The sequence below is a fragment of the Meles meles genome, chromosome 21, assembly GCF_922984935.1.
Source record: "Meles meles chromosome 21, mMelMel3.1 paternal haplotype, whole genome shotgun sequence".
Lineage (NCBI taxonomy): Eukaryota > Metazoa > Chordata > Mammalia > Carnivora > Mustelidae > Meles > Meles meles.
In genome coordinates this window covers 34,198,877-34,225,455 of record NC_060086.1, presented here as the reverse complement: position 1 = coordinate 34,225,455, position 26,579 = coordinate 34,198,877, and the positions used below count along the sequence as shown (strand labels likewise).

Below are 26,579 nucleotides of genomic sequence, written 5' to 3'. Positions count from 1 at the left end.
CCCCAAGCACCGTGCCAGGTTCTGGGAAGACAAAACCAGCAGCCTGTGGTCCTAGGAAACTTGTAGCTCAGCCTGGAGGCTTGGTCAGTGGGGCAAGAGGAGCCGTGAGTGAAGGGCTCTGTCTGCCTCGTGCTGACACCATTGGGCAGGGGGTGTTGTGGGCTGGTCCCCTGGACAGCCAGCATCCCAGAGAGCCAAGCCCTGAGCGCCGCACCCAGAGAAGGGTGAGCTCTCTTCTCCGGTCAGTGCACAGGGCTTTTTGGCAGGTGTCCTCACTGGACGTGGGGCCCCCGCTCTGTGCGACCTGCAGCTGGCAGGAAGCCTGCTGTCCACTGAGCCAGGCAGGTCCTTGGCCACTCTGCCTGGCTGTCCCCTCCCAATTCCAGCTCCTGCAGCCTCAGCAGGACACGGGGCTCCTCGAGTTCGGCTCTCCAGACTCGGGTTGCCTGGAAGCAGAAGTGGGAGGTCTGCGAGCACCTTAAGGGGTTGGGGAAGGGATGAGTCTCGGGGGAGCCTGAGCATCCCAGGTGTTCGGAGGAGTCTGGCAGCTAAGGGCAGGACCGAAGCTTTGGTGGGGACATCCAGACACTCAGTGTGCACTGTGGGGAGCAGGAAATCTCTGGGCTCGGGTTCCCAGTCTGTCTCTTAGCTCAGGGATGAGATGTTCTCTGCTCTGCCCCTCCTAGTTCTTCTGGCAGAGAAGGCCCACAGCGTGGCAGTGGGGAAGGACGCAGGGAATATGGAGCTGCTGGGCACAGAGTAGGTGCTCAGCACTAGAGCGGACAAATGCTGTTCCCCTCCACGCTTCGTTCAACCCAAGCAGCATAACACAGTACAGACTGATCGTTATAAACAGCCAGAACGGAGAGTCTTTATTTCTTCCTCCACACAGAACCACTGCAATTAACGCTGTTGTGACTGGAAAACTAAAAACACGATGAGGAAATTAGAGACATTTAAGCACCTACCTTCTACACATGTACATTTTTAAAAGGAAATTTTAAATATAAATGATTAGGATTGCTTTCAAAATACATAAAAATAAAGAGACTAAAATGAGTCTAAACACAAAAAAGTGTGATCAGGTTCAGGCAGTTCTCCCCGGCTCTGTTGGCAGCCCAGGGACAGGCACCGCGTCATCATCTAGGGCGGGACCGAGGGAAAGTCCTCAGTCCCTCCGCCCACCCCACAGCAGGTACGCGCTGCGCACCTACTATGTGCTGGGCATCACTTCGGATGGCGGTTGCATTTACTCAGCAGTGAATAAAGTCCGTGCCTTCTGGATGTTCTGCTGGAGGAGATAGACATTAAACGAGCAAGTAAATGTGTGTATGGCAGACGGTGGTTGCTGTGGAGAAAAATAAAAGAGCAAATTTTATTTGTAGGGGCTTGTAGGGGGGAGGGCCAGGCAGGGGTTGTTGATGCCTGGGAAACGCCGCCAGGATAGCGTGGCAGAGTGTGTGGAGACCGGAGGGATGTGTCGGATAGTAGAAGCAGCAAGTGCAAAGGCCCGGAGGCAGAGCTGGCTCAGCCCACTTGAGAAAGAGCAGGAAGCCAGTGTAGCCGAGGCAGCGAGGGGACAGGGCAGAGCAGAGGAGGGGAAGTCGGCCGGGGCGGCAAGGGGAGTGGTCCTATCCCAGAGGGCACTGTAGCCAAGGAAGACTGCGGCTGCTACATCAGAGGGAAGAGCTGTGTTGGAGGGTCAGGGACTGGGCAGGAAGCAGAGGGCAGGTGGAGGATGACGAGGTCATGAGGTGGGAGGAGACCGTGGCTGGGTCGGTGTGGGTCTGATTCTAGATGTACTCTCTGGACGTCGCGTGGACAGGGTGCGCCGCAGAGTCCATGTGGGCGTGGACAGGGACGAGTCGGGGTGGTGCACTGGTGGGCGGGGTGAGGAACAGGAATGAGACAGTTGCCATTTATAAAGGGGGCACGGCCCTGGGCAGTGGGGGAAGCCAGAGGTGGCCTTGGAGATGCTGCCGCGGAGCTGCTGGTCACACATCCCGGCAGAAAGCGGGAGAGGCCCTGAGCCCAAGAGCCTGGCCTTCAGGCTGGAGGTCTGGGCTGGGACTGGGTCAGTCGGAGTCCCCATGTGTTGGCTGCTCTTAGGACCTGGAGCCTGGGCCAGGTGCCTGGGGCGTGAGGACGGAGAAGGGCACAGAGCCTGATCTACCCACCTTGTAGAAGCTGGTCCCAAAAGGGAACAGCAGAGAGAACGGAGGAGGAAGAGTCAGGAGATCCGAGATGACTCCCAGCGTGGAAGCCCTGGGAGGGTGTGCGCCAGGCAGGGGGGCGGACGAACGGAGATGGAGGCACGTTGGCGGGGGAACAGCCTCTGAACTCTGTCCAGGAGGCGGTGATGTGTGGAAGGGACTGTCTGCCAGTGGCCCTTTCCGGCGTTGTGGAGCCCCGGGGCACTTGCTCACCCTCCGAGAGCCTCTCCTGAACAGGATGCTGACCGCCTTCTCGGGGCTCTGGGAACCTTCCTCACTTCCTCGGTCCTCTGTGACCATGGCCCACAGCTCTTGCTGCCCAGGACCCATTCAGGGGCCGTCTCTGACCCTCTCGAGGAGCTGGCAGCCTCCAGCAGATGCTTCCTGGAGTAGCGGAAGTGTAGCACGAGGGGCACGCACAGCTCCTTCCGCGCGGCTGCCTCGTCTTCGGTCACCTCTGCAAGGAGCTCGGTCGGCCTCAGCCTGGAGTCTGTGTGTCCTTGTCCGATGGGTACCCTTGGTTCTGGAAGGATGGCAACGGTGTGGGTACCCTTGGTTCTGGAAGGCAACGGTGTCAGTAAGGCGAGGTAGCGCCACCACCACCGGCTCTCGGGGGTCACATGACCCCATGAAACGTCCCCTCCCCAACCAGACCCCAGGCACCTTCTGCCACAGATGTTATGCTCTCCTAGGCCCCCTGATGTCAGGCAGAGAGCCCTGGGCTTGGCTGAGACCAGGCAGCAGCAGGGAAGACGGCTCCAGGCTAAAGGGAGGGCTGGCCAATGCAGGAGGGAGACAGAGCCCCATGTGCCCACCCTGAGCCTCAGTCCCTCGCCTCCAAAACAGGTGTGCTGCGCTTGGGAGCTCCGGGACGCTCCCCACAGCCCCACCTGGAGCAGGGGCAGGGCTTATGGTGGGTGAGAGGAAAGGGCCACATGTGGGCTGGTGCACCAGTCTGGCAGGCTGCCTGGAGGAGGCGGCTTCCCCTCAGCCATGTGGACCGAGCACACAGAATGCTCCTCCCGTGGGGGCCCGCTGTGGGGCACATGGGCCAGGCCTGGCTGCACCTTCCCTGCTGCCGCCACAGCTGTGCCGCCCCTGTCCGCTCAGCCTAGAGGGGACGGCAGCCTGCACGCTCTTGGAGCCCAGGCTCGGGCCGCCTCTTCTGTGGGAGCGGGGCTGGGGCTGAAGATGGACCGCATGTGTGGTGCTCACCAAGTCATTCCAGCAGGGATTGTGGTCCCCCTGGCTGCCAGTTAGCAAGGGCCCTCCGCCCTGATCTGTGAAACCAGGGGAACCACATGACAGGACAGCTCTGGTCCCCAACCCGGAGAGGTAGCTACCGTTGGTCCTGTTGGACAGGGGAGCAGGTTGTGGACCCAGAGAGGAAGTGACCTGCCGAGATTCCCAAGCAGACCTCGTGCCTGCAGAGTCCGGGCCCGCCCGTTTTAGCTGCTGCTGCCCTTCCCAGGGGCCGCCCCAGCGGCGGGGAGGCCTGTCATGTTGCATCAGGGCTCAAAGCAGCATCATGGCTGTACTGTGTTCTGCCGGCTCGGGGGGTGGGGGGCGGTTGCAGGGACACCCGGACACAGAGAAATCCACTCCTTTCACGCCTGACCTAGAAAGTCCACTGGGGTTGGGGCTCCCGCACCGAGCATGCAGAAGCGGGGCTGGGGGTGCTGCTGGACGGGACAGCGAGGCTAGGGTGCCCCTGTCGGGGGGCTGGGGGTGCTGCTGGACAGGACAGCGAGGCTAGTGTGCCCCTGTCGGGGGGCTGGGGGCTGCTGCTGGACGGCACAGCGAGGCTAGGGTGCATCTGTCGGGGGGCTGGGGGCTGCTGCTGGACGGCACAGCGAGGCTAGGGTGCATCTGTCGGGGGGCTGGGGGCTGCTGCTGGACGGCACAGCGAGGCTAGGGTGCATCTGTCGGGGGGCTGGGGGCTGCTGCTGGACAGCACAGCGAGGCTAGGGTGCACCTGTCCTGGCTGCTCACGGGGCCAGCTGCTCTGCTTGCTCTCACGGAGGGCATGAGGCTTTGTCATCTCCATCTGCGAAATGAGGAACCGGAAGCCCCGGTTGCAGGAGTGACTTGCGCTGGGGTCCCTCAGCAGGTGTCAGGTCTGGGATCTGGACCCAGGGTGGTGGCTGCTCTTCCTGGAGCCGTGTTTGGCTGGCACCAGGGCCTTGGTGCCGCCAGAGGAACGGTCTGAACGGGGTAGACTGGGTGGGGAGAAAGGAGCTGCACCCAGACGGACGCGGGCGTCAGTTCCAGCTCTGCTACGCGCCATGGCGGGTCCTCGCTGACCCTCCATCTTCTCATCTGTAAAATGGGCTGATTCCTTTCCTACCTTAAAGGGTCAGAGCCTGCTCTCAGATGAAGGCACAGTAGGCTGAGGAGCCTGGCCCAGGTCCCTCGGTCACTCCCGGGAAGAGCAGGCCATTTGTGTCTCCCACTTCCTCAGTGAGGCAAGGTCCGAGGCCGAGGCCGGGTACCAGCCGCACCGCAGGGCCTCAGCTCAAATGCATTTCTCTCCCACGAGTGATCTGAAGAAGTTCCTGGAGACGGCGGGGGGGGGGGGGGTGTCTCCTGTCCAGGGCTGAGATTTGTCTCCAGCAGTGGTCTTACTCCCGTGACACTCCTGTCCCTTCTCCCCCACAGCCTTGGGCCTGGTTCCTTATCGCTCTGTGTCCCCGGGGCAGGTGAGGTACTTCTGGCCCACACTGTCACAGTCTGGCTCCTAGGGGATGGGGACAGGTGCGTGCCGTTCGTCTCCCCTCTGACCTGTGTGCCTTCAGGAGGCTCACCAGGCAGTAGGACAGGGGCGGCCCTACTCTCCTGGTGGTTTGCTTTGGCCGGGGGTCGGGGATAGCAGGAAATTGAACAGGTGATTCTAACTGTAGGCAGGGGGAACAGGACAGATGTCTCTGAAGGAGGGAAGTGGGCCACGTAAGGGCCCCTGGGCAGGTGTTCCAACACGGAGCAGAGAGAGGATAGGGGAAGGAGAGACGGGCCCAGAGGGGTGAGCGATCATGGAAAGTCCTAGAACTTATAGCCTCACTTGAAGTTGGGTATTAATTACAGCACTTGGCTTTATGTTTAAAAACAAAGTCAAAATTCTACCCCAGGATTTTCCATCTGTTCTGTCCCCAAGAAAGCATCACTTAACAATTTGCATCATCGTATTGGCCATTCGAATGTCTATGTGCCAGGCCCCCTCAACGCTGCTTCGCGTGGGTGTCTTCTGGACCCCACACAGCCGTAGGGGTGGGAGCTGGGCTTAGCTGTTTGCTCCTGAACGCCAGCCCTAAGGCTGTGTCTCTGCCTCCCCCTTCTGCAGCTACAGAGTTCTTGACCTCCACCCACACCTCTAAAAGGAAACCAAGGGAAATAAGTCAGTCAGAAAGACAGTTACCATATGGTCTCACTGATAGGTAGAATTTAAGAACCAAGGCAGAGGATCAGAGGAGAAGAAAGGAGAAAATGAAGACAAAACTGGAGAGGGAGACAAACCGTGAGAGGCTCTTAATCTCAGGAAACAAACTGAGGGTTGCTGGGCGGAGGGATGGGGGCTGGGGGATGTGTTGTGTAAGGCTGCTAAAGCACAGACCTGTACCCCCGAAAACAAATACACTGTATGTTAATTAAAAAAAAAAAAATGAACAAACAATGCTGCTGCTTGAACTCCCTTGACGTGTGTGTCCCAGGGCATGGCATTTGGTGTCCTGGATGCTGTTCGGGGGTGGGTTGGGGGCGGAGGGGGCATGGCGAGAGTCACGTGTGAGAATCTGTCCCAGCATTTGGCTTGAGATGTGTTCGGTCATAAGCAGGAGGAGGATTTCTGTGGGTATGCTCCCTATATAGGCTTTGGGCCTGCAGGCCATGCTGTCTGGGTATCACGTAGCCGTGAGCAGATACAACAGAGGTCAGCCCCTTGGGGTCCACGGGTCAGATCCCACCCCCTGCCTGTTGTTGTGAATCGTGCAGGAACACAGCTACACGCATTTCCTCGTGTGGTCTGTGCTGTCTTCACGCTGAGAGGGCTGAGCCGCCTGTGTGCTCTTGGCCCCTGCAGGAGTCTGGTCCCTAGACTAGAATGTGGGCGCTGACCTGCCGGGGTGGTGTGGAAAACTCTCCTCTACGAGGAAAAAGCAAGAAGCGGCACAGTGAATAAGTTTCCACTTTCAGAGGAAGCAAACAATATAGATGTGCACACACGCACACCTGTGTTCACGGAAATGCTGTGTGTGCAATGGAGAGGTCTAGAAAGATACGTCGAAAAATCATCCCAGTTGCCTGGAGAGTGGGGGTGGGGAGACACTGCATACATTTTTCTCTCCCACACTTTGTTTTCTATTGAAGAAAATGATTTAGTTCACAAAGTATATTGATGCTGAAGAGTGGAGAAAAAGGAAGACGGAGAAGGGAGTGTCTTTGGCCTTATTTAACTTCTGCAAGAAGATGGAACTACGGGTCTTTTTATGCATGGGGCCCTTCTCATTTGAATGTTAGCGTTGTAAGAATTACTTGGGGGAAAACCGCAAGAGAAACTCCAAATTGCCTATGATAGCCTGTGATATTGAAATGGAAATGAATTTTCTATTGAACCCTAGAGGTAGAGAGGTTTGGGGCACCATGGAAAATGATTAAGCTTGTCTTCATCTTGAGCTGAGTGAGCCATGCTTATAAGTAAGATGCTGTCCTAGTGAGGGGAGCAGCACTTTTAAATATTCTGATAGTCGCCGTCTGTCTTGGATGAGGCCCGACCTAGTCTGGAATGGTGAAACCAGGACACACATCTGCCAGGAAAATACTAGAGATCCCACAGCTCCAACTTCCACAGACTGTGCTCAGATCTGCCCTCCTCCAGGGAGGGTCTAAACCTATTTCCCTAGGGGCACCCGGGTGGCTTGGTCTGTTAGTGTCTTCCTCTTAAATACGGCTCAGGTCATGATCTCACGGCCAGGAGGTTGAGACCCACGTTACGCTCCGCACTGCCTGTGAAATTAGATTCTCTCTCTCCTCTCCCCGCTCTAAACCAGCAAAATAAAATTGTTTCTCCAGAAGGTCTGATACAATCAAATGTTCAGCCACTTGGCCAGTCCACCAGAATGCCCGCCTCCGAGCGCAGAGATTAATGGAAGAGGTGTCCTTTTAACTGGTCTTCAAATCTGCAGAATTGCCCGCAAGTGATACGGTTGCTTTAAATTCTTTGGCCCTCAGCCCGGGCTTGCACACTGGATCACCTGGCGTGAGTCTGAGAAGTACAGAGGCCAGCCCCTGCCCAGTGCAGTAGGGCTGCTGCTTTTTAAGTCCCACTGGGGAGTTTCAAGTATACCCAGGGCTGAGAACCCCAGCTTTGAAAAGGTGCTGGAGAGGCTGGGAAGAGGCAGTGAGGGAGACCTTCAGCTCACCTTGTCCCGTGGAGAGAACTAGACAACACTCACATCAGCATCAATAATCCAGAAAAACGACCTGAAGACCGGCAGAACAAATTTCACAAGTACAGGCAGAGCAGAGGATGCATGACGAGGGTCGGAAGGGCAGAGACATGGTGGGGAGGAGAACAGAGCATGGCTCTCGGGAGTTAGTGGCTACAGCAGGAGAGAAGGGCGAGAAGCGGCCTATCACACCGGGAGCCTGCTCGGAGCAAGACAAATTCCGGAAACATTTGGCTTCCAAAGTGGGAGGGGCCAAATTTCCTGCCTTCTTAACACCAGGGGGACTCAAAGGCGGGCTTTCTAAAATCAGCAGGCTCAGATCCGCTCCGGCTCCGCGAGGTAGTCCCGAGTCCCCACCCTTAAGGCGACAGCAGGACACACGCCCATGGAGATTCAGCTAAAAGCAGCAGTTCGCAAACTGCCTGAGAGGCACTGCAGGGAGAGTGACTTACTCGCCTCCAAGCCTGTCCCAGGGAGTCTCCTCGAGGAGCAGAGGAGCTCCCCCACCCCCCAGCATTACCTCCGGGTCACCTGCGGGAACCAGCGCAATGCCAGCAGGTGCTACTACTTTGCTTACACCAAGTCCTGCCCCTAGCACGACAGTCACACTCGCCTCAGTCCCCACGCTGGGGGTCCCCTCCCCCAGAAGACCAGAGCAGACCTTGCTAACAATCTCCCCACCCACATGTCTTGCCGGGGCCTTGTCCTGGCGGCCGTGGTGGCCAGTCCCTGCGGAAGTCAAAGGCACACGTAGTTAAAACTGCACTCCCCACCCGGGGACCCAGCACTGCCCGCGGCAGGCGAAGAGATGCTCTGCGAATGACAGAAGGACAAGCAGCAGGGTACAGGGAGACGCACAGGACACAGTGCCTGAAACGCCAGGTTCTGGGCATCAGGGGACACTGCCCTGCAGCGGACTACAGGACCCCCTCGTAAGGCCATTACTGTCGGGAGCAGGAGATGGAGCGGACTTCCCTAGCACACAGAAACAGAGGTAAGCAAAACGAGAAGACTATGTCTCAAAGAAAGAACAGGTGTCTTTTTCTGTGCCCGGAGACCTAGGCAAAATGGATACAAGTATAATGTGTCCGTGGAGAATTTAATGATCATAAACGAACTCACCAGACTTGCAGAAACAGTGGAGGACAGCAGTGAGACCCTTAACAAGGAGATGAAAAAGAACCAGTCACGGATAACATAATAACATGAAATTAAAAATACACTAGATGGAGTGAACAGCAGGCTAGAGGAGTGATTTAATGACCTGGAGGACAGAGAAAGGGAAAGTCATCAAGCTGAGGCGAGAGCCAAAAAAAAGTATGCAAAATGAGAATAGACTTACGGGACTCTGTGACTTCATCAAATGGAATAATATTCGTATTATAGTGATCCCAGAAGAAGAAAAGAGAGCTAAAAAACTTTCCAAATCCGGAGAAGGAAACCAAGACCCAGATCCAGGAGGCTCAGAGATCCTCCAGCAAAAATCAACCCCAGGAGGTCCACACCAAGAACTACAGTCATTAAAATGTGGAAAAGTAGTGATAATTATTTAAAAAAAAAACAAAAAACAAAAAAAACAAGAGATTTTTAAAAGCAACAAGACAACAGACAGTTACATGCCAGGGGAAACCCCCTCGGTCTATCACCAGATTTTTCAGCAGAAAGCCTGCAGGCCGGAAGACAGTGGCACAATATATTCAAAGTACTGAAAGGAAGAAAGTATGTAGCCAAGAATGTTCTATCCAGCAAGACTATATCATTCAAAATAAAAGGAAGGAGCATCTCAGACAAAAGATAAAGGACTTCCTAACCACTAAGGTAACCCTACAAAAAGTGTTCGAGGGGCCTCTCTGCGTGGAAAGGCAAGACCATAAGTACGAACAGTCAGAAACACAAAAACAGTAAAAATAGGTATCTGTAAAACTCCGTTCGGGGACTCACACAATAAAAGGATGTAAAATATGACATAACTTACCTAAAACGTGGTGGGGAGAGGAATAAAGAATGGATTCAGACTTATGCAACCATCAACTTAATATATTCAGAAGACGTAGAGATAAGCCGCATGCTAACTAGAAATCAGACACCCGTAACGGACAAAAAATACGGAGAAAGGAATCCCAGTATATCACTGAAGAAAGCCAATAAGCCATAAAAGAGGACAAAAGAAGGATCAGAGAAAAACTGTAAAACCACAAAACAAGTAACAAAATGGCAATAAACACGTGTCTATCAATAATTACTTTGAATGTAAATGGATTCGGCATCCCGATCAAAAGACAGGGTGACAGAATGGATTTAAAAAAAAAAAAAAAATAGACCATCTATATGCTGGGTCTACAGGAGACTCCCAGCAGACCTACAGACACCTGCAGACCGAACGTGAGAGGACGTGGAGAAACCTCTCTCATGCAGACGGATGTCAAAAGAAAGCTGGGGTCACGGTACTTCCATTGGACAGAACAGACTTCAAAACAAAGACCATACCTAAGAGACAAAGAATGCCATGTAATTAAAGGGACAATCCAACAAGAAGATATAACAATTATAAGTATTTATGTGCCCAACATGGACCACCCAAATATGTAAAAAGGTTAATAACAAACATAAAGGAACTAATTAATGACAGTAATACAAAAACATTAGGGTCCTTAACACTCCAGTGACGTCCACAGACCTATCATCCAAGCAGAATATCAAGAAGGCAACAGTGGCTTTGAATGACACACTGGACCAGATGGCTTTAACAGATACAGTCAAAACATTCCCTCCTAAAACAGAAGACTACACATTTCTTCAAGTGCACATGGTACACTCTCCAAAACAGATCCCATATTAGGCCACAAAACAAGTAACAAACTCAGAAAGACTGAAGTCATACTGTGCACCTTTTGACCACAATGCTATGAAACTAGAAATCTGCCCAGGAAAAAGTCTGGAAAGACCGCAAGTACAGGGAGGACAAGTAACCCACTACCCAACAACAAATGGGACAACCAAGAAATCAAAGACGAAATCAAACATCATGTGGAAAGAAATGAAAAAGGAAACACAACAGTCCAAAATCTCTGGGACATAGCAAAAGTCATTCTAAGAGGGAAGTTCATGGGAATACAGGCCTACCTCAAGAAGCAAACAGAATCTCAACCTAACCTTACTTACAGGACCTAGAAAAAGAAAACCCCAAACCAGCAGAAGGTAATAAAGATCTTGGCAGATCAGTGAAACCAGAAGAGCTGGTTCTTTGAAAGGACCAATGAAATTGATACCCTCCGGTCCGATTCATGGAAAAAAAAAATCACAAAGGCAAGAGGAGAAATAACCAACAACACAGAAATACAGTCAATGTAAGAAAAATTACATGCATGGGAGCAACTGTGTGGCTCAGGTGGTTAAGTATCCAAGTCTCAATCTTGGCTCAGGTCATGATCTCTCAGGGTCATAAGATCAAGCCCCACGTCAGGCTCTGTGCTTGGCATGGAGTCTGCCTCACTTTCTCTCTCCCTCCCTCCTCCCCTGTTCATGCTCGCTCTTAAAAAAAATTATATGCCAACAAGTTGGGCAACCTAGATGAAATGCATAAATTCCTAGAAACATATGATCTACCCAGGCTGAAGCAGGAAGAAATAGAAAATTCGAACAGACCAATAACCAGCAGTGAAAGTGAGTCAGTAATCAAAACCCCCCCCCAACAAACCAAAACCAAAGTCCAGGACCAGGACCAGATAGCTTCACAGGTGAAGTCCACCAAACGTCTCAAGAAAAATTAAGACCTAAAGATACCACAATACCACCCCCCAAAAAAGAAAACTATAGGTCAGTATCTCTGATAAACCTAGATATAAAAATCCTCAACAAAATATCAGCAAACCAGATCCAACAATGTGTTAAGTCATTTACCACAATCAAGTGGGATTCATTCCTAGAATGCAAAGGTGGTTTAATGTTTACAAATCATCATCATCAACAGGATCCATCATACCAATAAGAGACTAAAAACCACATGATCGTCACAGTACAGGTGGAAAAACCACGTGACAGAGGACAACATCCATTCATGATAAAAACCTTCAACACAGTAGGTCGAGAGGGAACACACCTCATCCAAATGAAGGCCAAGTATCAAAAATGCACAGCTAGGGAGCCTGGGTGGCTCAGTGGGTTAAGCCTCTGCCTTCAGCTCAGGTCATGATCCCGGTGTCCTGGGATCCAGTCCCACATCGGGCTCTCTGCTCAGCAGGGAGCCTGCTTCCTCCTCTCTCTCTGCCTGCCTCTGCCTACTTGTGATCTCTGTCAAATAAATAAATAAAATCTTTTTAAAAAAAAAATGCACAGCTAACACCCTACTCAGCGGGACAAAACTGAGAGCTTTCCTCCTGAGGTCAAGGAGCAAGACAAGGATGTTTACTCATCACTTCTATTCAACATAGTCCTGTGAGTCCTGGCCACAGCAATCAGCCAGCCAAAAGAAATAAAAGGCATCCAGATTGGTAAGGAAGAAATAAAGTGTCCCGTATTTGCAGATGACATGATACTATATATAGAAACCTGAAAGACTCCACCAAAAATGGCTAGAATGGATACATGAATTCTGTGAGGTTCCAGGATACAAAACAGACAGAAATCTGTTGCATTCCTACTTGCTAATCATGAAGTGTATTAGCTTCATTTTCAAAAAGAAAAAGAAAACAATCCCATTTACAACAGCACCAAAAAGAGTAACTTACCTAGACTTGCTCTGAAAACTAGGCAAGGCTGTTGGAAGAAGTTGAAGAGGAGACGAAGAAAGAGAAAGACACTCCATATTGTTAAAACCCAAAGCAATCTACAGGTTTAATATAACCCCTATCAAAATACCAATGGCGTTTTGCACAGAAGTAGAACAGACAAATCTGAAAATTGGGATGGAGCCACAAAGGACCCCAAGTGGCCGAAACAATTTTGAAAACGAAAAACAAAACTGGAATTATCATAATTCCAGCCTTCAAGTTACATGACCAAGCTGTGGTAATCCAAACAGTATGGTACTGGCATGAAAAGTAGACACAAAGGTCAATGCACAGAAAACCCACAAAGAAACCCACAATTATATGGTCAATTAATCTTTGGCAAACGAGAAAACATGCAGTGGGGAAAAAAAAAGACAGTCCCTTCAACAGATGGTGTTAGGAAAATTGGACAGCGACGTGCAGGAGTATAAAACGACCATTTCTTCACACCATGCACAAAAATAAATTAAAAATGGATTAAAGAGCTAAATGTGAGACCTGAGACCATAAAAATCCTAGAAGAGAACAGAGGCAGTAGCTGCTTTGACATCGGCCATAACAACTTATTTCTAGATCTGTCTCCTGAGGCAAGGGAACCAAAAATAAACTATTGGACCTCTATCAAAATAAAAGCTTCTGCACAGCAAAGGAACAGTCAACAAAACTAGAAGACCACCTGCTGACTGGGAGAGCGTCCCTGCAAATGACCTGATAAAGGGTTAGTATCCAAAATAAAGAACGGAATGCAATTTAAAAAACGGGCAGAAGACAGGAGCAGACATTTCTCCAAGGTGACATACAGAGGGCTCAGCAGCACTCATCACCAGGGAGATGCCAGTCAGAACCACAATGAGGTGTCATCGGACACGGATCACAATGGCTAAAGCCGCCAACACAAGACACACAGGTTGGCGAGGACGTGGAGAAAAAGGAGCCGTCACGCACTGTTGGTGGGAACGCAGACTGGTGCAGCCACCCCGGGCCCGAAGATGGAGGTTTGTCAAAAAGTCAAAAACAGAATTACCCTATCATCCAGTAGCGGCCCTCCTGGCTGTTTACCCCCAAAATACGAAAACACTCATGGACAGGGATGCACGCCCCCGTGTCGACAGCAGCACGATTCACAATAGCCGGGTGGTGGAAGCGGCCGCGTGTCCATCCACCGGGGGCAGAGAAGGAAGAGGCAATACGTGTGCACGTGCACACACACACACACACACACACACACACGATTATCACGCAGCCGCAAGAGTGGCATCTCGCCGTTTGCAGCAGCATCGATGGACGCAGAGAGTAACTAAGCAAGACAAGCCAGTCGAAGAGAAACACTGTATGATTTCCCTTCTGTGTTTAAGAAACAAGTGGAGGAGAAACAAAGACACCTCAAAAACAGCTGAACTCTAAAGAACACTCGGGGGGGGGTCAGGTGGGGGTTGCAGAAGGGGTGAAACAGGCCATGGGGGTGAAGGACTGTGGCACACCCCGGCGACGGGTGGAAGCGATCGCGGTCTCGTACACCGGAGATTAAGGTGCGTGTTAACGACGCTGGGATTAAAATGTTAGAACAATCAGATGCTGACTCTGATGTTCGGCTCTGCCTCCTGCACTGTGCTGTGGGCCCCGCCGTCGTCTCTGAGCCTCAGTTTCCGCTCTGGGGGAACAGCAGGGCCCGACCTCTGCCTGGCCCCTGCTCTCCCGAGCCCAGTAAGCCGACTGCCTATGGAGCAGCCGACCCCGGAACGCCACCTGGCCCCCTGGTCCAGAACCACAGCCCCGCGTTCTGGGTCTGCTGTGGGGTAACACGCAGGCTTTGGAGTCACATTGGCGGGTCCTCATCCTGGCTGGGCCTTGCAGGAGAAGCCACTCACCCGGCCTGAGCCCCTGGGATCCTTCTGCCCGGCCGCGCGGACACCCGGGGAGCCGGTGCCCAGACCACGCCTATCTGCCCGCCCCGCAGCCCCTGCCATTCTGCCTGAGCTCTTGCCTGGGTCTGCGGCTCTCAGAGGCTGGGAGTCAGGGATGGCAGGCAGAGTGGAATGTTCTTGGCCTTGCACTCGGGCCGCTCATTTCCACAAGGGGCTTCACTCTGCCGTGCAGCGTGAAAGCACCACAGGCGAGAGCCAGAGCCCTGCTCCGTGTCCGTCCCCGAGTTTCACCTTTCTCTTTAGCTTCAGCCTTGCAAGCTAGGGTGGGAGTGTTGTGTTTTGTTTTGTTTTGTTTTGACAAAGAGAACACAAGCAGGGGGAGAAGCAGGCAGAGGGAGAAGCAGACCCCCCCACTGAGCAGGGACCCTGATGCGGGACTCAATCCCAGGACCCCGGGATCATGCCCTGAGCTGGAGGCAGACACTTAACCAACGGAGCCACCCAGCAGCCCTAGGGTAAGAATGTTCTTGTGAATTTTATGGAAAGGGAAAGAACTCCAGGATGAGGAGAGTACAGTACATGGCGAGGGAGGGGAGCCGGGGACGCAGACAGCTAGGATCCTGTCCCCTCTGTACCCTTAACCCTGGGCCAGTTAACCTCTCCATATCTCCGCTTCCTCCTCTGGAAAGGGGGTACGCACGGGCCTCCCTCCCTCCCTGGCTGCGGCGTGGATTACTGCACATGCGCGGGGCAGTGAGGACCATGCCTGGCATACGGCAAGCACGCCGTAAAGGTCCGCGATTGCACTTTGAGTACAGAAGTGAGACCTCCAGCCGAGCTGCCCCAGGCTCGGGGAGTGTGCTGTCTCGTGGGGGAGGCCATGACATGGAACAGACGAAATTCCTGCCACGGGAGATGCACGCCTGGAAGGGGACGTAGAAGGCAGGGACAGTCTCTCCAGGGAGATAACTTGCCAGCGGCAACAGGAACCCATGAGGAACAGATGGGGCCACATGCAGGGTCTCCCTGGTGGGGGGGAGCCTGGCCTCGGCTGGAGGTCGTACGGATCCTGAACTTGATTCACTGTGCAGCGCCGCCTCTGGAAGGTTGGGAGTAGGGGCCGGTGCTGGGATCAGCTTTGTATTTTAAAATACACGAAGGGAGACCATCCAACACCATTCGTGCATCCCCAGAACCACCACGGAGTTGTTAAGGTTTGGTGGCAAACGGGGTGCTGAAGGTAGGGGAGCCTCTCCGGGACCTGCACTCCTGGTCCGCGCAGGAGAGCGCTTCCTTCCCGGAGCAGGTGCAGCGGCTGGACCCAGACTCGATCTGCCGGGGACCCTGCGCTGGGTGTGCTCAGACCCAGCCTCGGTGGCTTCCCGCAGGCGAGCTGGTGTGTCCATGCTCTCACCGGGCCGCGGCGAGGGACCCAGGGAGGCTGTGCCTCTGGGGCCTCGGACAGCAGCAGACGGGCTCCTTCCTGCAGTGTTCTGGTGTCTGGTGTTCTGTTACTGAGTGACACGGGAGGGAGTCCTAGCTACTAACGTGTAATCCACAACAAGCGCATTGTCCTGTGGCTCCTGCTTTTCTCTGCATTTCCACACACGTGCTCATTCTCTGGCATGAGGTTTTGTTCTTAACAGCGGGAGGATCCTACCCAGTCTTCCGTAACCTGTTGTCTTCACTGACCTAAGTTACGCTGAGGTGCGCGCCTGCGTGCGTGTCCTCCTGGGTGACGGTGGGCAGCCGTGCTCATGCCCGGTCAGCCGTGGATTCGGGGAGTCGCCCAACCTGGGGGAGGGGCACGTTGTTGCCAGGCTTCCCAAGGGGAAGCCTGTGTGGATCGAAGGGCCCTGGGGACGTGTAGCTCCTGAGGCAGGACTCGCGGAGGATACGTTTGAACCTTTGCACGCAGCTCCCTCGGTTTTCCTAAAACGCGTCCCCTGTTTGTCCAGCCACCCCCTCCGACTGCCGTCCCAGTGCTTGCCAACACCTCTCCAGCCAGCCTGCATACTTCTGGGGCCTCAGAGAACGGTCTGGGGCTGTGCTGGATGCCCCATGGACTCGCTCATTCCACGCGTCTTCACAGAGCCCCCCGCCCCCCACCCCTGCCACTGTGCTTCTGTGAATCAGGCTGACCACAGCGGCACATGCCGAGGGCTCCTGCAGGGGAGGCTGCACTGAGACCCGAAGGGGAGGAGGAGAAGGGGGAGGAGGCCAGGTGGCCTTTCTGTCTTTGGGGACCTGCAAGCACAGAGGCACCGACGTAGGAGTGTGCCCAGTGCCCGCTGAGGAGCCTTGAGGCTGGGTGGGGGGTTCGGTTGGCAGGACCGCCTCAGGGGTGGTCGTGCGGAGAGCGGAAGGGCTTCACTCCAAGGTCAGGTTTGGAGCCAAGGCCGATCCTGATCGGCTGGTTTAGCTGGATGGTTCCAGCCGCGACTCCCCTCCCAGGCTTCAGCAAACACCACCAGAATCACTAACCTGTTTATCGTCCCCCCATGAGGTGCCCACCGTCTCCTTCCCCTGCTCGTCTGTCAAGCTGTCTGCTCGCTCGTGGTGGTTCCCAGGAGCCCTTCACCCGCTCTGGGCCCTCTGTGATCTGCTGCCGCCCAGGCTTCGGGATGCCCGTCTCTCGGTGCTTTGTACCGCCACGCTTACCGCTTTCTAGGCTGCTGCTTCTCTGCACGCGTGAGCTGTTACCGATGGGACAGATCTGGGTGATGGCTTTGGAGGGTTACCTTTTTTTTTTTTTAGGGTTTTATTTATTTGACAGAGATCACAAGTAGGCAGAGAGGCAGGCAGAGAGAGAGAGGAGGAAGCAGGCTCCCCGCTGAGCAGAGAGCCCGATGCGGGGCTCGATCCCAGGACCCTGGGATCATGACCTGAGCTGAAGGCAGAGGCTTTAACCCACTGAGCCACCCAGGCGCCCCAGAGGGTTACCTTATTAAGAGTCTCAGAGGTCCTATTTCCACCACTTTCTCTGGGGGAGACGTGAATACAGATCATTACTCCTGTTCTCTCAAAGTAAACCTCAAGAGTGTTCGTGGCTCTCTCATTCCAAGGCCCACGTTCTGGGGTCACGCACGGCCGCCTCCGCTAAGCTGGGCGTGGCCATGGTACCGTCCGACCAGAAGGACAAGGCTCAGTGCAGGCGAACTTGCCGCTGGCAGCTCTGTGGCTGTACCTGAACGACTGAGTTTGCCAGATGTAGTTCTAGGTGCGGGGCAGGCGGTGGGGAAGGGAACCGAGTGGCAGTTGACGTAAGGAAACTGAAACACAGTGACTGGGTGGCCCATGAGCAGAGGCGACTTTGGAGCTCAGACCTGGAGCTCAGGGACAACAGCGCAGAGCCGGAGGGGGCGTGGGCTGGACCCAAGGGCAGGAAGGAAATGGAGGAGGACTTGGGACGAGACGCAGAGGAATCCACGGACGCAGGGAGACCCTTTAGAAATCTGTCGGGAGTCCAGGCCAGAAGCCACGGTGTCTGGACCTGGGATGTCACTGTGGGCGGGGAGGGCAGTGCAGCTGTTGCACACGTGTCCAGACGGAGACCCCACAGGGCACGTTGGTGAGTAAGGCATGGAATGCGAAGGGAAGGCCAAGGCGGTGGGTTAGGGTTTGAGCAAGGATACAGATAGTTGTCCCATTTACAAAAGCTGAGAAGACCAGAGGAGGAAGAAAGGTGCAATGGGGAAATTTAGGACAGAGTTTCTCCATTGGACAAGTTCAAGATAAGGAAACAGGCAGTGGTTACAGTCAAGCCCAGGGTCCCAGCTAGGAAAAGAGGTGGGGCTGAGACGGGGCAGTGGCAGGGTCCAGGGAGTGGGGGCTCGAGGACGCATTGGCCCGGGGTAGGGGGTCATAGGCGGTGTGAACCATCCAGCCTCTATTAGAGCAGCCCTGCGGGGGGAGGGCCCAACATTGAGGATGGGTACAGAGCTGGAAGGTTGGTCTCAGTCTGCTTGGGCAGCCGTGGGACACCCACTTGGGGTAATGAACTCTACTTGAGCTGCCCAGTGTCACCAGCAGCATCGGGGGGGGGGGTCTCTAATGATCAGAAGCCCGTCCACGGGGGCACCTGGGTGGCTCAGCCCTAAGCATCTGTCTTTGGCTCAGGTCTTGATCCCAGGGTCCCAAGATCAAAGCCCGTGCTTCTCCCTCTGCTGCTCCCCCTGCCTGTGCTCGCTCTCTGTCAAATACGTAAAATCTTCAAAGAAAAAAAGCCCATGCATGGTTCCAGCCCATGCAAGCGAAAGCTGGCGTCTCCAGGGGCCGCGGTAGACAGAACAGTGTTTCTGTGGCCGGACTCGCACCTTGTACGCAAACGAGGCCTGACACATCGGTACTTTCTCCGGCAGCGTCATTCACCACAGGGACCCGCACGCCTTCGCCGCCTTCACCTCCGGGGCCCTGTGGGCAGGGTACCCGCTCTTCCTTCCCCTCCAGCTCTGCTGCACCCCCACCCCATCCCAGTCCAGTCTCCAAACACAAATGGAACCTGTTTTCACTCCTCCCCCTGCCCCGAACGGCCACTGTGCCCACAGAGGCTCGCTCTCCAGCACCCCACCCCTGCTCCGTGCCTGCTCCCCATCTTTGCTGGACCTCAGGATCCTTCTCCTGGGGGCCATACCAGCCCCATGGGGCTCCCTGGGCTCCTGTCACTCCGGCCCCACTGTAAGCTTTAGAGGCTGTACATCCGAAGCAGGTGACGCTAACAGGGCTCCCCGTGATCCTCGGGGTGAGGGGCTCACATGGCAGCGCACGATCCAGCCCCTTCCAGCCCCTCCAGCCTCGGCGCCCACCTCCTGCTGTTTTCCCCGGGCCCTGGAGGTCTTTTTCTCTGCGAGTATCTGTCACCGGCCCCTTAGCCCAGAGGATAAGAAGAACTGGGTCTCGTCAGATGGGCCCAGGCTTGCGTCCTACTGTCACACAGGAGACGCGTGCCCTCCGGCCAGTCCCTGCACCTCCGCGTGCCACACCGGACACTCCCTTCGCGACCCCGTGCATGCCGCATCACCGCCACCTCCCAGCAAGCACCCTGTAGTCACAGGGTGTAGTCACAGTCGCCGTAACCTCCGCAGACCAGCGCCGGCCGCAAGGCTCTCCCGGCCTCATCACCAAGGTCCGTGGCATCCCAAGAACAGAACAGCGCAGTCCCTGCACCCGCCGTGAGGCCACCGCGCCAAGATTATGTTCAGAATCATTCTATCACGGAGACCTTTCTGGGTTAGGAATTGCGGGGGATCTGAAGAACCCCAGAACCATCTGGAGGTCATCTGCAAGGGCAGAACCACTGGGCCCCAGATCCGACCAGGGGCAAGGAAACCGAGGAAGAGCTCAGAGGCCACCTTCCCCTCAGGCACAGCCATGGCACTCCCAGAGCGAAACCTTCAGGACTGGAGTGGAGTGACTGGTGCACGGGTCCAGCTGGGTCCCTTGGATCCCCATCACAGGGCCTGGAGCCCTAAAGTCTGCCCACAAGTGAGTTCAAGGCTGTGCAGCTGGTGCACCCGAACCAACCCAGCCGCTCGTGGCCCTCCCTCCACTGGCCGTGGCCATGGAGCAAGGCCTCCCCCGCCCTCGCACTTGGGAGGGCAGCCCTTTTCCCTGGTTTGCACACCATGCAGGCCGAACGCAGTCCTAACGTGTGCACACACAGCCCTCCCCAAGGAGCTGACTCTCAGGGGACCGTGGTCACAGCTTCGGTAGAAGAGAGCTCGGTCCTGTGCATGCCCCGGGGTCCAGCCCGGCCACTGGCACCGCCCACATGCAGCACCCCTCCAAGCTACGGCAGGCGGCTCCCAGCAAATGGGGTATTGACCGGCTCTCTGCACCGGGTTTACGAGCCAAATGAAAAATAACTCTCTCCCCATGGCCATTTTTTACTGCTGAGTGGCTGAGACCTTTGGATCGATGTCACCCACGTGCTGAGGACTGGGATGCCATGGGGGTGCACCCCAGAGGTTTAGTAAATAAACAGTCTTCCCGGGGCTCCTGGCAGGTGCTGCTTACACAGACCTGGTTCCTCGGGTGCCCCAATGGTAGCCAGCAGCGGGGACAGGGGAGTTTCGGTAAGGGCTGCCAAGCTGATTGCCAGGGAGAGAAGCCCCAAGAGCTCGAGGAGAAGGGACCTGCGGGACACGGGGGCTGTGTCCTGGGTGAGTGGCCATGCTCAGGAGGCTGCTTCTCCGGCCGCCTTCCAGCTGAGGGCTCAGGCCAGGTTCCAGCTGTGCTGAGAACCAGTGCCCAGCGTCGGTCACGGGGAAGTGTCATCCCCACGGGGTTCCCTATGGGTCCCTAGAGCCCAGGAAGTCCGCATCTCATGGCCTGGGGGGAGGAGGCCTCTGCCTCCATCTGTCCCTTACTTCCTGCCCACTGGTTCAGAGCCTGAGACCATCCCAATGTGGACCCCGAGATGGCTTTACCAGAACCCAGAGGACAGGACTGTTGGAGCATGGGAATTGTTTCCTCCGAGGAGGTGAGAGCCGTGCTGGAGGGGACCAAAGCCAAGTTCAGCAGCAGGGGGAGGAGAGTTAGCAGGCACCCCGCATCGGCCTGCCGGCGAAGACCCCGCAACGCACCTCCTCGCTGCCTCAGCTTGGGCCACTTCCTTCAGTAGCCTTGTTCCGATAGAGTTCACGCGCACATGGTTCCCTGGTGAGAGTGCGCCCGCTTGGGCAGCTCCGAGTCCAGAAATATACACGGCCATCAGCGCGCTCCGGTGTATTTCCATCACGGCAGAAGGGAACCCCGGGTCTCCCCTGACCCAAGCAGCCACACACTTTCTGTTCCCCCAGACCTTCCCATGAACAGAATCAGCAGGTGCGTGGACTGGGGAGCCCGGCGTGTTTCTGCCAGCTCGGGGTTCGCAAGGCTTCGCCACGCTGGCGGGCAGCAGCGGTCTCCCCGGGAGGCTCCGGAGGGAACTAGTTGTGCCAGCATTCCACCTTCAGCTCTGGAAGACCCACTTCAGACTCAAGACCCCCCAACTCTAAGACAGTATGGTTGCACTCAAGCCACTAAGTATGGGATCATTTGTGGCCAGAACCGTAGGAAATCAGACAGAGTTCGACTCTGCCTTCACAGCCCCAGCCCCGCTGACGACGGCGCCTCCCCCCTCCCAACCCCCGTCCCTCCTGTCCCCCCACCCCACCCACACGCCGTCTCGGGCACCTTCTGCCCTGGGAGGCTCAGGCTGCCTTCACACCAGGTCCTGCATATGATGTCGTCTCACCGGTGGCCGGTGAGTCTCTGTCAGGCCTGGGACAACCGGTTTTGCTCACCACTGTTTCCAGGAGCTCCAAGCGGGCTCGGCCCTCACGGGTGCTCAAGAACATCATGGGATGAAGGGACACACTGCCCTCTCCTGCAGGCTTTTCTGAACACCTGGCGGTGTCCCCCGCCCCGTGTTACCGTTGCTTCTCACCGTCTGTCCTCCCGGGGCGCTCTGTGCCCCCCCTCCCCCACGGCCTGCCGCACTCCCGCCGTCCCACTGCGCACACATGGGTAACCCCCTCGGTGGGACTGCTGACTCGTTGTGTTATTTCTGGCTCTTCCGCACAGGAAAGTCCTAATTATCCGCTGGCCTACATCCTGGCTGTTCTCTTAGGATGAGTTCCACAGGCAGTCCCCCGTTCCTGCTACACCTCTTTTGGCCTTAAATGCAGTGTTCTCCACAGCATTTTCTTTTCTTTCCTCTTCCAGCAAGGGCACGTGTCAGTGACAATGGGGGGAGAAAGCCACGGCCCCCATGCACTCGCCCCTTGGAGCCGGAGAGCCGCGGTCGCCCCGAGAGCGTTCCCGTCCTGCTCCTGTCCCCGCCGGATGCCCGGACTTAATCCGCCTCTCCCCTGCTCTGTCTTACAGTGACGTCCCCCCTCCTGGAGAACCACTGACCAAGAACGCCCGGCCCAAAGTGGCTTCCCGCTTCCCCAAGCTGTCCCGCGGTCACCCCAGAGAAACCCGCAACGTGGAGCCCCAGAGCGGCGACCTCTGACCTCCGCCGAATTCCAGACTTGGGCCCTATGTGCTGCGCCAGCTGCCTCCGCCCAGCCACTCCGCGTCCAGCCCGGCCCCAGCAGCCGGCCCCTTCCCCCCCAGAGTGCGCCCCCCATCACCGGGTGAAGCCCCGAGGGCACGCCTCCCCCCCAGTCCTGGGACATGATTAAACTGGGCAGCTGCTCACAGGACAGACTCGGACACATGGACCCCTCCTCCCGGGGCCTGCCCTTCCCCTCTCTCCAGCTCGGGGGGTGGGGGGCCAGCAGGAGGGTGGGCACCAGGGGGCGTGCAGAGCCCCTTGCTGGAGAGGCACAACTCTGAGGCGGGTCGGAAACCGCCTCCTGACTCTTTCCCGTGCGGGAATTAGAATGACTGTTACCCTTTTTTTTTCTCCTTGTAACGTAACTGCCTGCTGTAGTCTATGGACACGTGGGGCCCGAGGGGGAAGGTCGTGTTCCTTCTCCCCTTCAACTCTCTCCCAGTGGTCCTAAGACCCCCTGGTTGTACAACCCGTGGCCAGCGGTAGCTCACGTGGCCTCCTCGCTAAGGAGCCACTAGGGACGCTGACCTGGGGGCCACAGAGCACTCCCCGCCGCCTTCTGTCGGAAACCGGAGGCCGCCTGGGCCCACGTGCACACTGTGAGGCTTGGGCGGACCAGGCCAGTCCTCTGCAGCAGCCTGGTGAGCGCTGGCTGTCCGGAAATCTGGGGCCATGACCTCCCAAGCCAAGAGGCCTCAAGGTCGTGTGAGACATTGTTCTGGGGAACTATGGCGGCAGAGGCCCCAGGTCCTCAGGTCTGCAGACCGTGCTCCGGAGCCCTGCAGAGCTCCGTGAGGCTCCCTGGTACCTGGGACAGTGCCCCCACACTAGGTCACGGTCATGCCCTTAGGATGCATTCTTGCCATGCCCTCTGCCCCCGCCGTGCTCTCACTGCGTCCCCTGCTGCGCATCTTGGAGCAGGAGGAGGCGGGAACAGGATGAGGATGAGCTGCCCTCCTGCGTCAGATCCCCGCCCAGAACCGGGGCCGTGGGCTGGCTCGGACCTCCAGAATCACCGACCTGGCGTGAGCTGCGGTGGACAAAGAGCTCGCGTGTCCGGGGGAAGAACGGAGCAGCTAGACCCATGCGGTGCGGCAGAGCACATGGGAGCCAGACTGACGCGAGGAAGTGGGAGAGCGTCGGGGGCGAGCGTCGGGGGCGGCTGAGCACAGGAGATTCCCGGAACCCTTTGAGCCGCCCCAGGCTTGCTGAGCCACTGCTCGAGCACCAGGCCTTCGCTGGACAGCGTCACCCGGAAGGTTTCTGGCGCGCGTTCCCGGCCGCCAGAGGGCAGTGGAAACGACTCAGGGCCCTTACCCAAAGCTGAGGTGCAGCCCACCCCGCCCTCCGGGGGGAACCAAGGCAGCCCGAACCACCTCGGAGGGAGCTGTCGACCGGGGGAGCAGAACCAAGCACCGTTCCCCGTGCAGGGAGGCTGGAGGGGCCGTGTCATCAGCTCGTGGGGGTCGAGAGGACCTGAGACGCTGTGTCCCAGGAAAGCAACACGGGACTCTGCCATGTTTGCCAAGGTCCCCACGGCACCTGCGCTTCCTTCGAACTCGAGGCCCACGGAGCAGCTGGGCCCCTGTCACTGGCGGTGGGAGCACACTCATGCCAGACTCGCAAAGCTTGGGCTGTCCCAGTCCTGTCCCCCTCAGCCCCTGGGAAGTGGGGTTTGCAGCGGACACGGAGGGGAGCTTCCCGCGACCAACGTCACCCGGGGCCGAGGGCTCTGCTCCGTTTGGGCACCGGGCCCGAGACACGTCTGTGTGTGAACTGACCTCACCTTCTCCGAAGTCCCCAGCAGGAGCCCGCGTGGACATTCTTTGCCCAGAACTGTGACAGACGGACACTAAGCCTGGCAAACAATTACGCACACGACCTGTGTTTACAGAAGGAGAAACTGCCTATTTTTTAAAGCTTAATTATTCATGGAAAACTTGCCCGGATCTCCTGACACACCGACAGAAAAGCCCGTTCCTGGGACCACATGCGACCCATCCAGGCTGCCTGCTCTGTGCACCCCCTTCTCGTGACGCGACAGAAACCCTGGAGCCATCGTTGGCATACGGACCCCCTGCCCTCATTTCCGCTCAGATCCGCACGTGACATACACATGACAGCCACTCCTCAAAGCCTTGACTCCGGGGTCCCCTAGAATGGTCCGTAGTGGTACCCCACTCCAGATGCTTGCCCTGCTCCCCGGCGTGCTGGGACGGACAGAGAAATAGTGGGGCTCCACGTCCTGGAGAAGGAAGCACAGGCCCAGCCAGGTGCAGACGGAGACCCGAGGCACAAAACGCCACCTCCTGACCAGAGCCGCGTCCTCTGCTGCCCTTCCGTCCTGTCCCCTTGAGAGGCCTGGCCGGCCCCCGCCCTGCGCGACCGACACCCACTCAGCCCCAGGACCCACCAGAGAGAAAGGCAGCACGACAGAAAGAACCAGTAGAAGCCGCTCCTGTTCTCCTGGACCCGGTCAGATCCTTTGGCACGTCCCCAGCTGGCACCCGAGGAAGGTGGGGGGCGCACTTGGGACAGGGCATTCTGTCCCGCGATGGTCACTTTTAGCAGCACGACCCGGGTGCGCCCAAGGGCTTGGGTTACAAAGGGATCACTTGAGTCGTCGAGACAGGACCCGAGAGGGAGGAATGGGGATGAGGGTCCGTGGACGAGAGGCACTTAGAAGCCAGGCTCCGCTCCACAGCGGGGAGCCTCCTGCGTGCTTGGCTCAAAGTGCTCACCCGTGGCGGGGTGGGGGTTGTGCGTGTAAAACCGAGGAGCAGTCAGAGCTGCGGACAGTCGTCGGTTTGATAGCACGGCCGGAGCTCATGCCAGCTGGCACGGGAGGCCTGGTATGAGTCCCGTGCTTGGGCCCCGAGTCAGGAGACAGGAACGGAGAGCTGCCAGCCAGCCTCGAGCTTGCTTCCCAGCACCCTGCACCAGGGTCCCTGGGCCCGGGCTACGTGAACCATCCTCCTTGTCTCTCGGCTCCACATGGGCAAGTTCACCCACCTGAGCTGCGGGGCTCTAGGCCTCATGCCTCCCGCACCTGCTCACCTTCACGGGGGGAACCGGCCCGCCCCACACACAGAGGCCGGGCCTTGGCTTCTGGGGTCCCCACAGGTAGCCCCGCCAGTCCCCTCCAGAGGCCTTCATGCCTCCCCTGGCACCTTGGCACCAGCCCCAGAGCCCGTTCCCGGGAAGGCGCTCCACTCCCGGGGGACCATCTTGCCAGGGCACAGACGTGAGGCCGAACGCCAGGCTCCATTTCCAGCCCGGAGCGACCCTGCCAGGCCCCACCTGCCCAGGAACAGCAGACCGGCGCCGAGTAGTCCCAGAAGGGGCACAGCTCCCGCTCCATTTCAACCCCAACGGCAATAACCGTCTCGGCCTTCCCTCCAGGTTTCGCGCGGGACCGTGCCCCGCACACTGGGCTCTATCCCCAGCCCGGGCTGCAGCAGACAGAGGGGTGCTCCTGGCAGGCAGCCCTCTGCTGCGAGGCAATGCCTCGTACAACCATCCTTTTTCTAAATATTTTGCATTGTTTCATTAAAGCAAGCATTAAATATTTGCTGTCGGGCTTGGCTTCTGGGCGAATTTCGCACAACTGTAGCACTGTATATTTCATCTAACGTTTCTGTGCCAAAAAGTTCGTCGTCATGTTTCTGTAACACGTGGTCTTGAGTAGGTTCCTCAAAGGGATCAGTAGGGATGGGGGGACACAGGTGCACTCGGGCTGCCCGGACGCACCGCTCAGCTCAGCCCCGCGGGTCGCCCCTAGCCCTCGGCCGTGAACCACGGCGGGGTGCGGGCCTGCCTTGGACGGCTCTCAGTGAGGGCCGGGAGCCTCTGCTTGTGATCTCCATCCTCACAGCCACCGGGCATGGGCTTCTGTACCTACCGAATCTGTTTCCTTAGGGGGAAGTACCCAGTCTGATTTCTGGAAAGGACGGTCGAGCCTAAAGTAAGACCGAGTTCACTGTTGCTTTGAGGTCCGGGGATTCCGTTCGTACGGGCCCGGGCATGCTTATCTGTCGTGACTGGCACTCCACTCGCAGACCTGCTCAGGTCGCACCCTCCTCCTGCTCGGGGCCTGCTCAGGCCGGCTCCCTGCCTTCCTGACCTGCAAGCCGGGAGGCCACTTGTTCCCACTGCCAGACTCTTTCCACCATCACTAGAAAGCATGGAGGGGAGGCCTTTGAAGAACCGGGACTGCGGCCACAGAGGACACAGACCAGCAGACCACACCT

At 56.7% G+C, this 26,579-nt stretch overlaps 1 protein-coding gene across 3 annotated transcripts in view; it reads left to right on the top strand.

The window, feature by feature from the left end:
* SNX29 (sorting nexin 29) overlaps window positions 1-25,902 on the top strand; it is a 476,823-nt gene extending 450,921 nt beyond the window's left edge. Inside the window, exon 21 of one of the 3 annotated variants that reach the window (XM_045993249.1) lies at window positions 22,155-25,902. In XM_045993249.1, coding sequence (XP_045849205.1) covers window positions 22,155-22,284 — 130 coding nt within the window. In that variant the 3' untranslated portion in view covers window positions 22,285-25,902. Of the gene's footprint in view, window positions 1-9,232; window positions 9,411-21,992; window positions 22,132-22,154 lie in introns of those variants that run through there. The other 2 variants (XM_045993250.1, XM_045993251.1) reach the window with 2 other exon arrangements.
* The last annotated feature ends 677 nt before the right edge of the window (window positions 25,903-26,579 follow it).